Below are 12,303 nucleotides of genomic sequence, written 5' to 3' on the forward strand. Positions count from 1 at the left end.
ATAGGCAGTATGAAAGACTATAGGGATTAATGTGCAAAATAAATAAATAAATAACCTCTCATTTTTTATGTTTGATTCACCTTTAACAAGCTAGTCCGTATCCATCAATCTTTTCTCCTTGGCAGTTTATATAATAAATCTTTCCCTTCCTTATTTGTTATTTTTTTAAAAAAAATCTATGGTGGAATTTCACCTTAAATGGCCCATCAAACATTGATCAACCTTTTTGTCTTGCTTATTTACCATATGATTTTATTCCATTATATATATTATCTATCTAGTGTAATAGCATCTCAATTTAAAAACCAACACATGAATCAGAGTTGCGATAGCGAACTACACTCTTGGTGATTTTTTTTTTCCTTCTATAAGGATGTTGTTTACCATAGCTCTTGAAAATATTGGTTTGTTTAAGGAGAGCTTGTGACACGTGGTAGATTAGACAGTCAAGAAAAAGGATGGATAAAATCATCGCCAAAGAGTATAAAATTGGACATTATCTATCTAAATTAGTGATTTAATTAATTACCATGGTGCATGATTCATTGTTATTATTCTTTTTAATTTAATAATATATGTTTTGATAAGGGAAGGAGTGAACATCTTGAGTATGTTTACATGGTGTGTCCAACATATTATTATAAACTTAATTAAGAGGCTTGCATATATATGATAATCAAAAGTCCAAGTAGAAGTCCATTCTGGAGTTGAAAACAATACCTCTACTATTATAATGCAAATTGCCATGTACTTTCATCCATTGCTCCTATATCTACGTTTGATGAAGTACAAAAAGTTTGCAACCTGTAACCTATCATTCAGTGGTAGTTTCTCATCTTTTTTTTTGATAAAAATGTACTTAATTTGAATAACTTTTGCTAAAAGTATAGATACAATGGACAAGGTAGAAAATGGAAGTGGATTTATGAGATAGTAACCAAAAAAAAATTAATGCAGCATTTCTTGCGATCACAAACAACATGAGCCATCCCCCATTTTTTTTTGGTTAAAATGACATTTCATATAGCTCTAACGTGAGTACGGCCTGCCAGGTCAAACGAAAGTAAAAGATACAGAAAAGGAGGTAAAACTACCAATGACATCCAGATGAACTCCCCGAAGTGGCAAGCTACAAATGAGGCGACACAGTCCCATGTACATGGTATGTCTGTAATACTGACATTGTATCAACTTTCTTGGTTGCTCTCAATTTCACCATTGGAATTGAGAAAAATGAAGTATCACCTGCCATTTGAAAGAGATCCATTAAAGTATCAAAAATTAGAGCCATCAAAGCTGTCATTTCTCTAAGCTACCAACTTTAAAAATTGCTTTTCTAGGAGCTATAAACACATACATGAGACTTAAAGAGGTTACTTTATATCAGCCATAAGCTGAAAATAAAAATCTAAATATTTTTCAAGAAAGATCTATTTATTTTGATGTAAAAGATTTATACGTGTGTTGTAAGAAGAAGAACCATGTGTTCTAGATACCTCAAACCCATGAACCGTGACATCCTAAAGTCGATCACTAAATTATATATTTAGGATGACCTAGTTTATGGACAAAAAGTTTTAAAATATATAATACACGTAATTATATTTCTAATCTTGGAGTTGACATCCAATATCCATATTGCAAGGTTGGATTGCATATAATATCCTCTATTTACATCTTTAAAATGCTCTCGTGAGCATTAAGTTTTTAATGCTTTCTAATTCGATAATAATCCTCTCAAACTGATTAATTATCATCTATATTGTTTAAAGTAACTGGAAACGGAAACAATATATTGTGAAACTCCCTCCTACTTATTTTATATATAAAAATAAATTATAAATTAAACTAATATGTTAATAAAAATAAAAAATCATTCTTATATCTCAAAATAATTTTTTTTATATAAAATAATAAAAAAAGGCTAGCTATGATGATTGATTGGATTCAGGGCAGCACAGCAAAGATGATCGGCACCCATTGTTTCAAAATATCTGCAGGCTCTCGAAAGGGTTCGGCTTTTTTCAAGCCATTCATATTTATTGAACGGCAAATAGTGCTGCTGGGTAGTCTCTTATGCTACGTATCGGGAGAGAATCACAAGACTGACTATAATTTTTTCCATAAGGATTTTATTTTATTAGAGCTTTTTTGCATAAATACCCTTCTAAATATCGGATTTTGCATAAATATCTTTTCAAAATTGATATTTGCACTCGTAAAACTCTGTTATTGTACAAATACCTGTAATATAATAGTTGTTCTAACGGTTAAGAAAAATCATATTTATATTAATTAAAAATAAAATAAAATATTAAAATTAAGCTATGGTCCTTATCTTCTTCTCCTGCTATCGAAATCGCGATCTATTTGCATGTCTATCTATTAAGAGTATTTTAGTCATTTTAATTTGAAACCGTTAACGTCGTTAGATAACATGGATACATATGTAAAAAAATAAAAATAAAAAAAAAAGAGGATAGAATGACAAAACAAGTGTTTTACGAAGGTATATATACAAATATTAATTTTGAAAAAATATTTATATAAAATTTGATATTTAGAAAGTTATTTATGTAAAAAATCCCTTTTTATTATACATTTACATCCTATTTTTAACCAGGAAAAACTACTTGCAAGTTGTAACACAGAAAAAAGACTCTCCCCAGCGTCGTCTACTACAGCTCGAGAGGAGAGTGTCCGAGTGGGAGATGTCCCTCCGCTCTCCACCATGGCAAACCCTAGAAGGACCAGCCTCCAGCTCCACCAGCAAAACCCCACCCTCCCTTTCTCCGACCTTCCGCCGTCGCCGTCGCCGCCCTGCTCCTCCGCCCTATCCGCCGTCGCCGTCTTCCTGAAGCGGCCGCAGGCCTTCCCCATCCTCCTCTCCGTCTTCGTCCTCCTCACCTGGCTCTCCCTCCGTCTCCAAAGCCCCGGCGCCGCCGCCGTCCGCCTTCGCTCCCCTACCTCTCCCTCCCAGGCCCAGGGGCAGGGGGCCGATATCGATGCCAATCTGGTGAGGTTCAGTGCCGTGGAGTTCCCTTCTCAGATCGCCAAGGACTGGAGGGGGTGGCTTCTCAACCCCGTCGTCGCGGCCCGGGAGGCCGGGATCCATGGTAAGTGCTCCCCGAATCAGATTTTTCTGCGTTTTTTTTGGTGCCTTCTGTTGTTTCATTCGAATTGTGGTCGTTTGATGCGTGTTTTGTCCTTATCTGAATGTATTATGGTGTATTCTCGTCCAAATGTTCATTTTTTGGATATCTTTCTTTTTGAATATTTATTATTGCTAGGTTGTGGATGGATTTTATGGTTAGTTAATGTGATCTTTGGCTCATTATTGACCAAAAAAAAAGATTTTTCATTATCGTCAAATCTTTCATCGCTTGTGAGCTTTAGGGCATCAGTGAAGTTAGACCTCTGATGTAATGGAGTTGCTTGATGAGTTCAGTTGACGATGAAGACGGGTATGCTTTTCTTTGAACACTAGATAAAAAATAGCAAGTAACCATAGAGATTTGATAGTGTCTCAGTTCTTGGAAATTGGAAATGCCAAAAATTGTGTAAATTAGAAAAGGCATTTGCAACAAATGGAAGCAAAAATAGCTAGAGATTTTGGGTTGAAGACATCTAGGTTTGGTTGGTTAATTGAGAAATTGGGACCATAGGATCAAGCCAGATTATTAAAAAGGAGATACATGTTTTAGCATGATAATATCCATCTCATCCTAGGAATTACTATATGATTATGTATCCAGCTCAAGCAATATGATTAATTCCAATCGCTTCTGCACCTATCATTTGCCCTCGTGATAAACCAAGCCACTTTGAGCAGCAAAGTTTGTTATTTGTTGATCATGTTCATCTTTTTGGTTACATTGTCCTAGGAAACTTTTGGACATTTCCTCAAGTTGAATACCTCATGAGTTATCCATCAAGCCTTCTCTATGCTCTTGAATTAAAATTTTAATGCATTTTGAACATTAACTGATGCCTGGTGCTATCATTGTTCCATGCGTAGTGCTTGTCAATGTTGTAAGGAATGGTATTAGTGATGAATTAGTGTCTAGAAACAGAACTCTTACCCATAGTGACTTCCTTAGAAGCCATTTAAGTAGGCGCTGCTTGTTACATGCATATGTTTATCCTAATAATTTTGAACAAGAGAAATAAGTTCAGGAGAAAAATGGAGTGAACAAGTTTGTCCGACCATTTATAGTTTTATTTTGGTTGAGAATAATAAGTCATTTATAAGGGTGCCTATCAGCTTTTCTGAAATCCCTCCTTTTACTCTTCCTTAACCTTTTTTGTTCTGGTGCCAAAAAGATTGTTTAGTGGACTAAAGTGGGATAAATGGGTTTTATTCGAGTCTCATCTAGGTTATTCATGAACCAATTTAGGCCTTGAGTTTTTCTTAACTGAATATTGGAATGACTAATCATCCATCATTCACTGCGTGCTCTTCATTGGATTTTTCTTCGAAACTAGGAAGAACTTGTACTTTTCTTTCCCAAATATATGTACTGCAGAAAGTTTTAGAGAAGATGATGGGCTAGACAAACATTAAGTTTCACCTCCTCATCGTCTTCCTCCTGGGTTCCTCAATTGTGTAGATAGATGTCTGAGTTGCAAAATGAAGAGAACTATCCAATTCTATGATCATTTTTCAATTCTTTGTAAAAAATGTTGAGTCTGATTTTTTTCTTTCATTTCTCCACACCCCCACGGTCACCCTGACCCCCAATAGAGGGAGTCAGAATTATTAATTGGACTATAGCAGGTCCATGGAGTCCCGGAAATGCAAATATTGTGCCAATACATGATGACCATGTCATCATCATCATTATTCAAGTGTTTTCCCATTAACTATGGGATTGGTTCGGGAGAAAAACTTGAAATTGAGATGACCTCACGGAAGTATTGAACGGATTTTATGACTGGCTGCCAAATTCACTTCAATCCAATAGTAATGGCATTGGATTCTCGGCCAAGCATATTTGGACAATAGAGAGACTGCCATGAAATATATAAAGCTAGTTGGTAGATAGAGAGATCTACCTCAGTTTATGCTCATGCAACCAAGGAACAATCCTTCAAATTTTTTTTAGATTTTTGAAAGTCTAGAAGGGGGGTGGGTAAGATGGACTACTTTTGATATGGCTGCCTTCAAGGCGGATTAAGCCAAACAAGACACAATGCCATAAATGACAAGTGAAATAGTTAAAAAGATAAAACAATAGCTGGCAGTATGAGATATGGAAGGATTTGACATGACAGGTTCAATGGACACCACAGCACATTATTCTTCCCAAATTTTCATATGTTTTATTCAATTTTGCAGTATCTATTTTGGAAAATGCATCAAAAGGCAATATGAAAATTAAGAAAGAAGTGGAAAGATTTTCACAAGTGCAAAGGAGAAAATGCTTTTAAATCTATTTATCAAGCTGATGAGAGGTAGGAAAAGATCTAAAATCCAGATGCAAAAGAAAAAGTCCTGAACAAAAGAAATATTTAAATAAGTGGTTTTTGGATTTCCTAAAGGGGTGACCTTTAGATAAAGCCATTCTACTTGCTTCCACCTCTCTCTCTCTCTCTCTCTCTCTCTCTCTCTCTCTCTCTCTCTCTTTCTTCTTTGTGTGTCTGTGTGCACTGGTGTGTGCATGCATGTGTGTGCATTGCACAAGCTGTGCATACCCATATGCTTGGGCTGTCTGATGTCAATTTGATTTCTGTCCTTATTGTATATTTTATGTTGCTGATGCTGCTGACATCATTAGGTGGGTGCTAGAGTATTAAATATAAAACTGGCAGATTGCACCATATCATTAGCCCATTATGGCTAGGTAAATTTTTGAGCTGTCTCAAGCATAGTTGTCACTTTGGGAAATAGGTGCAGGAAACAATGCAATAAGGGGAATTGAGAAACAAAGGCTAGAGAAGTCCCAAGAAATGATGTCAGAAAATCGGCCTAAAAATTATGAGGAGTGCTTGGGGAACCATGACAAAACAATAGCAATATCTTTAAGAAACTATTCAACAGTTCTCTGATTTCCCCCCCCCTTTTTTTGAATATCTGATGAAATTTATAATTTCTTTCCCTTCCATTTATGGGAAAATGAATCAACTTTGTTTCCCAAACACATTTGTTAGGAGCTCAAAGTCCATTAGAATGTGTTTCATAGTGTACCCCTTCAACTTCAGAGGCAGAAATACAGGTAGCTCGCTGGTAACTTGGAGTCAATTCATAGACCTCATGTACATAACCAGTTGAGTTGCATCTTGATTATGGATACATAAATAAATTGACTGTGCATGTGAGTTACTGTGATATAATTATACATTACAAAAAACATGCATATGTTAATAGCATCCAAATATGCGTATCTTGTATAACTAGTTGATTATTTTTAAATATTGTTAATTAGTAAATATATATTATGTAGATTATACATCTAAGTTGGCGGTTGGACACTTGATCCATGAGCCATTAAAAAGCAGTTCTAGAAATCCATGCAGATGACTAGGAATACACCTTTCGAGCTAGTCTAGCAGGATTCACTAGATGATGAACCCTTCCCTAGTGCTTAGCAGGCATCCTCGATGCCTTATGACCGCACATGACAAGAAGGCAACATGTTAACTTGGTTGATAACTTTTCCTGTTTCCCCTTCACCAACAAGGATCCAAATATATCAAAGATTCATCGTGCATGCTATATCCATATCTTGCTGATAGAGATATCTATCTACAGGGGGTGCATTAGATTGTGCTTCGGTGCATGTGGGACAGATCCGACCTGGTGGTATGAGGGGCAACCACCGGCATAACAGCTGCAATGAGACCTTTATAATTTGGGGAGCTGAGACTGTGTTTCGAGTAAGCTACATTTTTATCACATACCTTCTGATTCACATATTCAATTAGAAAGGAAATTGAAACAGCTTTTTTGTTGAAAAATTTGAAATACTTTTGTTAACAGCATTTTTCGTCTCACAGCTGGAAAATGCTCACGTAAAAGATAAGGGCTATGCAGAAGTTAGTATTGGGGTTGATGAGGTTGCCGTTGCTGCGAGTCCCAGTGGAACTGCTCATGCTCTTATTAACGTAGACCGTGTGCAGTCTACCTTTATCTTGGGCTGTCAGGACTGTTTGATCAACAACACCTCGACTACTGATTATAATGTTTGGAAAGATCTTTGATGGAGCATTGACATTGTGAAGTATGAGATACCACAAACAGGACCTCAATTGGAAGGGCTGAATTGAAGGAATTGTTCTCTCCAAGCATGTGATTGCTTATACCATCTTCTTGTGGTGGTCAATGCATTTGATAGGAACATGGTTTTTTCCATCTCTTGCACATAACTGAAATATTACCATGATGGTCTCCAGGTCATCATTACATGTACAGTTGTAGAGCTACTTAGAGGTTCCATTAATAGTTTTGTGATCTTTTATACTTGATTTATGTAACAAGACCCTGGTGTTGAAAACAGTCACCACACCTGCGTGCAGTCGTCTCTATTTACTTCTACAAGGAAAACAGTTTTTTCCTTGCGTGAATTAACCTTATCAAGATGGCATTCATTGTATTTGATTTGAGTCATAACACATCATTTTGGATGGACACGTCCCCATATTTTTCCATACCTGAAATTTTTTGCTTTCATATAAGATGATCTGTAGCAGAATTAGATTCAGGCCAACCTTAAGCAACTGGACCTAAGACAGTTTGTGAAGCGGCCACGATGATCACAAGGTTTCAATGAGTGAACTGACAGAAGACAGCAAGACAGATCTCGATATTTCTCTATTGCTATAAGTTGTGCATCTTTCTACCCTCACTTGATTGACAAATGCTATACTTGCCAAACTCTTCTTGCTCCACTCTTATCACATTAACTAGCGTAGGATGGTGGCTAACATTAATCATAAGGAATATAAGGAACACACTTACTTCGGAAATGGTACGCAAACTAACACAAGGGTATGATTTCTCATACTGCTCCCTCTTTTAAGCCCAAGAATGCTTTGATTATCTCCGTCCTAGACGTGAAAGCAAAGATGATTCAACCCATACCTTCCAATAGAAGTGGATTCCTTCTCTTTGAGACTTGGTTCATCAAAACCATCCAATATAGGAGCTCTAGTCCAGTTTGCTTGTGTCTCGCTTAGGCGTGGAAGCAAAGATTGGGAGCAACGTTCGTAGCAGAATTACCTAAGAAGAAAACTTATTCATTACTTCCACGCAAGACATCCATCCAAATAAACATATAGAACAACGACTACCAACCAAAAAAAAAAAAAAAAACAGATAGATCGACAGATACCTACTTAAAGGTTAGACCGTTGCTTCCTACGCAATTACTGGAGTGCCATCTGAGGGGCTTGAGTTTCTAGGAACTGGTCTTTTTTGTTTTTATGAATTCTAGGGACTGGTTTTGAATTTGGTCTAGAATCAGCTCAATTTTATTTCATTTTGGTTTGACCATGCCAAGATTTATATCTCGTATTGATATTGAGATTCGAATAGGCTTCTGATCCTTCCGTGAAAGGAGATAAATTTCATGAGTCTTTTATCCAATTTAATCACAATTAACCATTATGACCAAGTCCAGCTATAGCTTAATCTTGGCATGTTCAGGCCTAGTATGCCTAGTGTACACTGTACCACAGCTAGCTTATAAGTGGTAATATCTGGGAAAAACGGGAAAAGTTTAGGGGATCTTGCATTGGATTGTGTGACCAAAAGAAAAAGAAAAAGAAAAAAAAGGTAAATTCGTTGCTCTATCTTAAAATTCATACTTAATTGTGATCTATGTATGTAGTAATATCAATAGGCAAAATTTAAGCTACCATGATACAATGCGAAATAGAGTCTACTCCATTCAAAACATATTTCATATATAAATATATGCCTTTTTTTTTGTAGGTACATCGGCGGCTCACATCTGACGAGTGTGAAGACGGTCAACAAAATCAGAAAACAAAATGCTGCGCAAAGGCATAGGCACAGCTCCATGGTCTATTCAGAAAAAGCCTTCCGAATGATGAGCCACGAAGAAAGCAATCCAATCTGCAGCATCTTTCGCCTTCCGATATACGTACGTGGCTTGGTAGGAGTCGGCCTCCCCCAAAGCCCTGCGGATATCGTAGAGCAGCGGCCGGTTCTCAATTGAGCACCCTTCTTTCCGGATCCATTCGATCACCGTGGTCAAGTTTTCCTCGAGAAGAATGCGATTCGCATGTAGTACCCACCTCGTATAGGAGACACTCTTCCAGGCCGCTCGCGGGGGAGGGCTAAAAAGGCTCTTGACTTCGAACCCACTTAGTTTCAGATTTAACTCTTGGGTACGGGTCAGAGCCGAACCAAATGGCTTACATGAAAATTTTCAATCCCACGAGGACAGACTTGGATATGCCCATTAACAAAGCCACGTAATTGAGAAACTACAAGCAACTGTCCACCTCTATAAAACTCTCCTTCTCCCAAGCCTGCGAGCTTGTCTTGCACCACTCAAAACAAATTTAAAGAGTCTCATAACCTTCTCCAGCTAGCGTGTGTGAGATTCAATTCAATTCTTCAAGGAGAATGCAGGAGGGAAAGAAGAGGTTGGCAACATTGGTGGGGTGCAACTACCCCAATACTCAGCATGAGCTCCATGGCTGCATCAACGACGTCCATGCTATGAGCGACGTCCTCGTTGCCCGCTTCGGCTTCCACCGCAACGACATACTCATCCTCACCGATGCCTCCGGCTCGCCGCTGCTCCCCACCGGTGCCAACATCAAGAGCGCAGTCGCTGCCATGATTGCCCGAGCTGAGCCCGGGGATGTCCTCTTCTTCCACTACAGCGGCCATGGCACCCTCATCCCCCCCGTCAAGCCGCACCATAGCCGGCATGCTCATGACGAGGCCATCGTCCCTTGCGACTTCAATCTCATCACCGGTACGTATCACCACCAACCCCCACCTTTTCTTTTTAGCCAAGGTTTTTTCTTACCACCTAATAATATACGTCTCTATTAACCCGACACACAAAAAAAAAATACCTGCTAATTACTTGAGATAGAACAGTAAAAATATCAGCTATTATTTGTATTGGATAATAATCGTCTTAAGGAGTGGTGAGCCTAGCTATGATCTTGTGCATGTAGGTGAGAGCCACCTACAAGCGACGTGAGGCATGCACTCCACTCTTTTGCAGTGGAGTCATGTGAGTTTTAGAAAGCGAGATCCATATATAGTGCATGGAGGCTGGTTTTGCATGTATGCATATATATATTGGTGATAGGCAGGTGCCTCTTAAATTGTTCATTATAACATTTTTACAATGCGTAGCTTCCATTCATGATCATTTCTAACCAAGTTTGTCAATAGTTGGTGTATTACAAAACGCAACTCTTCCAAATGTAAGCATTATAATCACATGCAAGCTGATTTCATAGATGTCGACTTCCGGCAACTGATCGACCGCCTGCCGGCAGGAGCGAGCTTCACCATGATCTCCGACTCGTGCCACAGTGGTGGCCTCATCGACAAAGAGAAAGAACAAATCGGCCCGTCGACCACCATCGGCCTCACTGTTCTTCCACAGCGTCCAAGAATCATCCCATTCGACTCCATTCTCGACCACCTCAGCTCTCTCTCCGGCATCGACTCGCCGCACGTCGGCGACCACCTCTTGACCCTCTTCGGTGCTGAGGCCAGCGCCAAATACTCGGAAATATCCAACCTCTTGGAGCCTCTAAAACCAGACGACGGGATCCTTCTGAGTGGGTGCCAAGCCAATGAAACATCAGCTGACATGAGCCCGGAGTGTGGATCAGGAGAAGACAAGGCTTATGGGGCTTTCAGTAACTCTATTCAAATGGTGTTGAAGGGGCATGAGGGAGTTCTTAGCAATAGAGAGCTGGTGACGCGTGCACGGGCTTTGCTACGTTCGCAAGGGTTTCTTCAGCACCCGTGTTTGTATTGCAGTGATAAGAACGCGGATGCACCCTTTCTGTGGCAGCCGGAGGGGCCGCTGCGGTCAAGTATGTGAGGTGCTGTGGGTGACACAGAGAGAGTGGGATTGGATCATTGGATGGGTTGATTTGTTTGAGAGCGTAAAAAACTCTTCCTGTAAGTGTGAATAAGAAATGTAGTGAAGACTATCTGATTAGATACCATACCTCATTTGAGATTTACTGCAACAGAGTTGTTGGGTTTATTGAAAACTAATGAATAGACTCAAAACTGAAGCTGGGATGGTTCGCTTGACCTAAATAGCAGGGATTTCTGAAAAAACATTGAGTGAATGCTAGAATAAAGAATAGCCCAGCATCCAAACAATTCTTCACACAGCACAATTCCCATTTCAAGTCATAGAAGCATATGATGTTCTCCAACTTGAAGATATCCTGCCAAATATATTTTCTCAAGAAAATTTCAATGTACTAATGAGTGCGTTTTCTTACAAAAAATCCTATTGAATATTGTTGCTGGGGGTCTAAACCGAGAACGATTGGCACAGCGGTGTGAACGGGGTTCCCTCTGAATTGCTTTGGTTGCGCTCCACCTTCCGCCGGAAAACCTGCAAGCAAGCCTCGCACCACCACTGGGGTAGTGGGGGCCCTCCGACGATCAAGTTAGAGGGAATCGAAGGAGAAGGAGAGGTAGCAGGTAAGATGATGCTATAGAGAATCTTGCTTACCCTCCCCCTTCCCCCCCAGCCCCATATATATCAGGCTGGGGGGTTTTTCTGGGGATTAGTCATCGTGTGGCACGATGGGGTTGCCACTGACATGGCCGTTACAGGGCGTCGTGGGGCAGCGCCGGGTACGGCCATGGCAGGGCGTAGTGGAGCTCCGCTTCGTACGGTTGTTACAGGGGATCGTGGGGCAGCGCCGGATTCGGCCGTTGCAGGGAGTAGTGGAGCAGGGGGCCGCGGCGTGCCTCAGGAGAACAGTCTGTTGTTGTCAAGAGATTGCCGACCCGAGGTCGGATTGCTGGATCAAGGGGCAGCCGACTCGGGGTCGGACTGCGGAGCCGAAGATATCCGACCCGAGGTCGGATTGCTGGATCAAGGGGCAGCCGACTCGGGGTCGGACTGCGGAGCCGAAGATATCCGACCCGAGGTCGGATTGCTGGATCAAGGGGCAGCCGTAGTCTTTCTGGGCGCGCGTGCCGGTCACATGGGGCATGGTGGCTAAGTTCCCCCGTAACAGTAGCCCCCCACTTCCGAGCCTGGAACCAGGAGGGGAACGGGTGAAGGGAGTGATGCTTCGAGATTGCCGCCATCCCTCGGAAAGGCGCGCACG

The 12,303-nt window shown here is 40.3% G+C and overlaps 2 protein-coding genes across 2 annotated transcripts; both read left to right on the plus strand.

The window, feature by feature from the left end:
- The first annotated feature begins 2,627 nt into the window (after window positions 1-2,627).
- On the plus strand, window positions 2,628-7,592 carry LOC103722963 (RmlC-type cupin). Its single transcript, XM_008813725.5, has 3 exons — window positions 2,628-3,116; window positions 6,752-6,876; window positions 6,997-7,592. The coding sequence occupies exons 1-3, from the start codon at window positions 2,732-2,734 to the stop codon at window positions 7,198-7,200; spliced, it is 714 nt and encodes a 237-aa protein (XP_008811947.3). The 5' UTR covers window positions 2,628-2,731; the 3' UTR covers window positions 7,201-7,592.
- A 1,893-nt stretch (window positions 7,593-9,485) lies between these two features.
- On the plus strand, window positions 9,486-11,172 carry MC9 (metacaspase 9). Its single transcript, XM_008813726.6, has 2 exons — window positions 9,486-9,950; window positions 10,450-11,172. The coding sequence occupies exons 1-2, from the start codon at window positions 9,593-9,595 to the stop codon at window positions 11,043-11,045; spliced, it is 954 nt and encodes a 317-aa protein (XP_008811948.3). The 5' UTR covers window positions 9,486-9,592; the 3' UTR covers window positions 11,046-11,172.
- The last annotated feature ends 1,131 nt before the right edge of the window (window positions 11,173-12,303 follow it).

Source organism: Phoenix dactylifera, chromosome 8 (assembly GCF_051530095.1).
Source record: "Phoenix dactylifera cultivar Ajwa chromosome 8, Ajwa_hap1_PhDact_Kaust_v1.1, whole genome shotgun sequence".
Classification (NCBI taxonomy): Eukaryota; Viridiplantae; Streptophyta; class Magnoliopsida; order Arecales; family Arecaceae; genus Phoenix; species Phoenix dactylifera.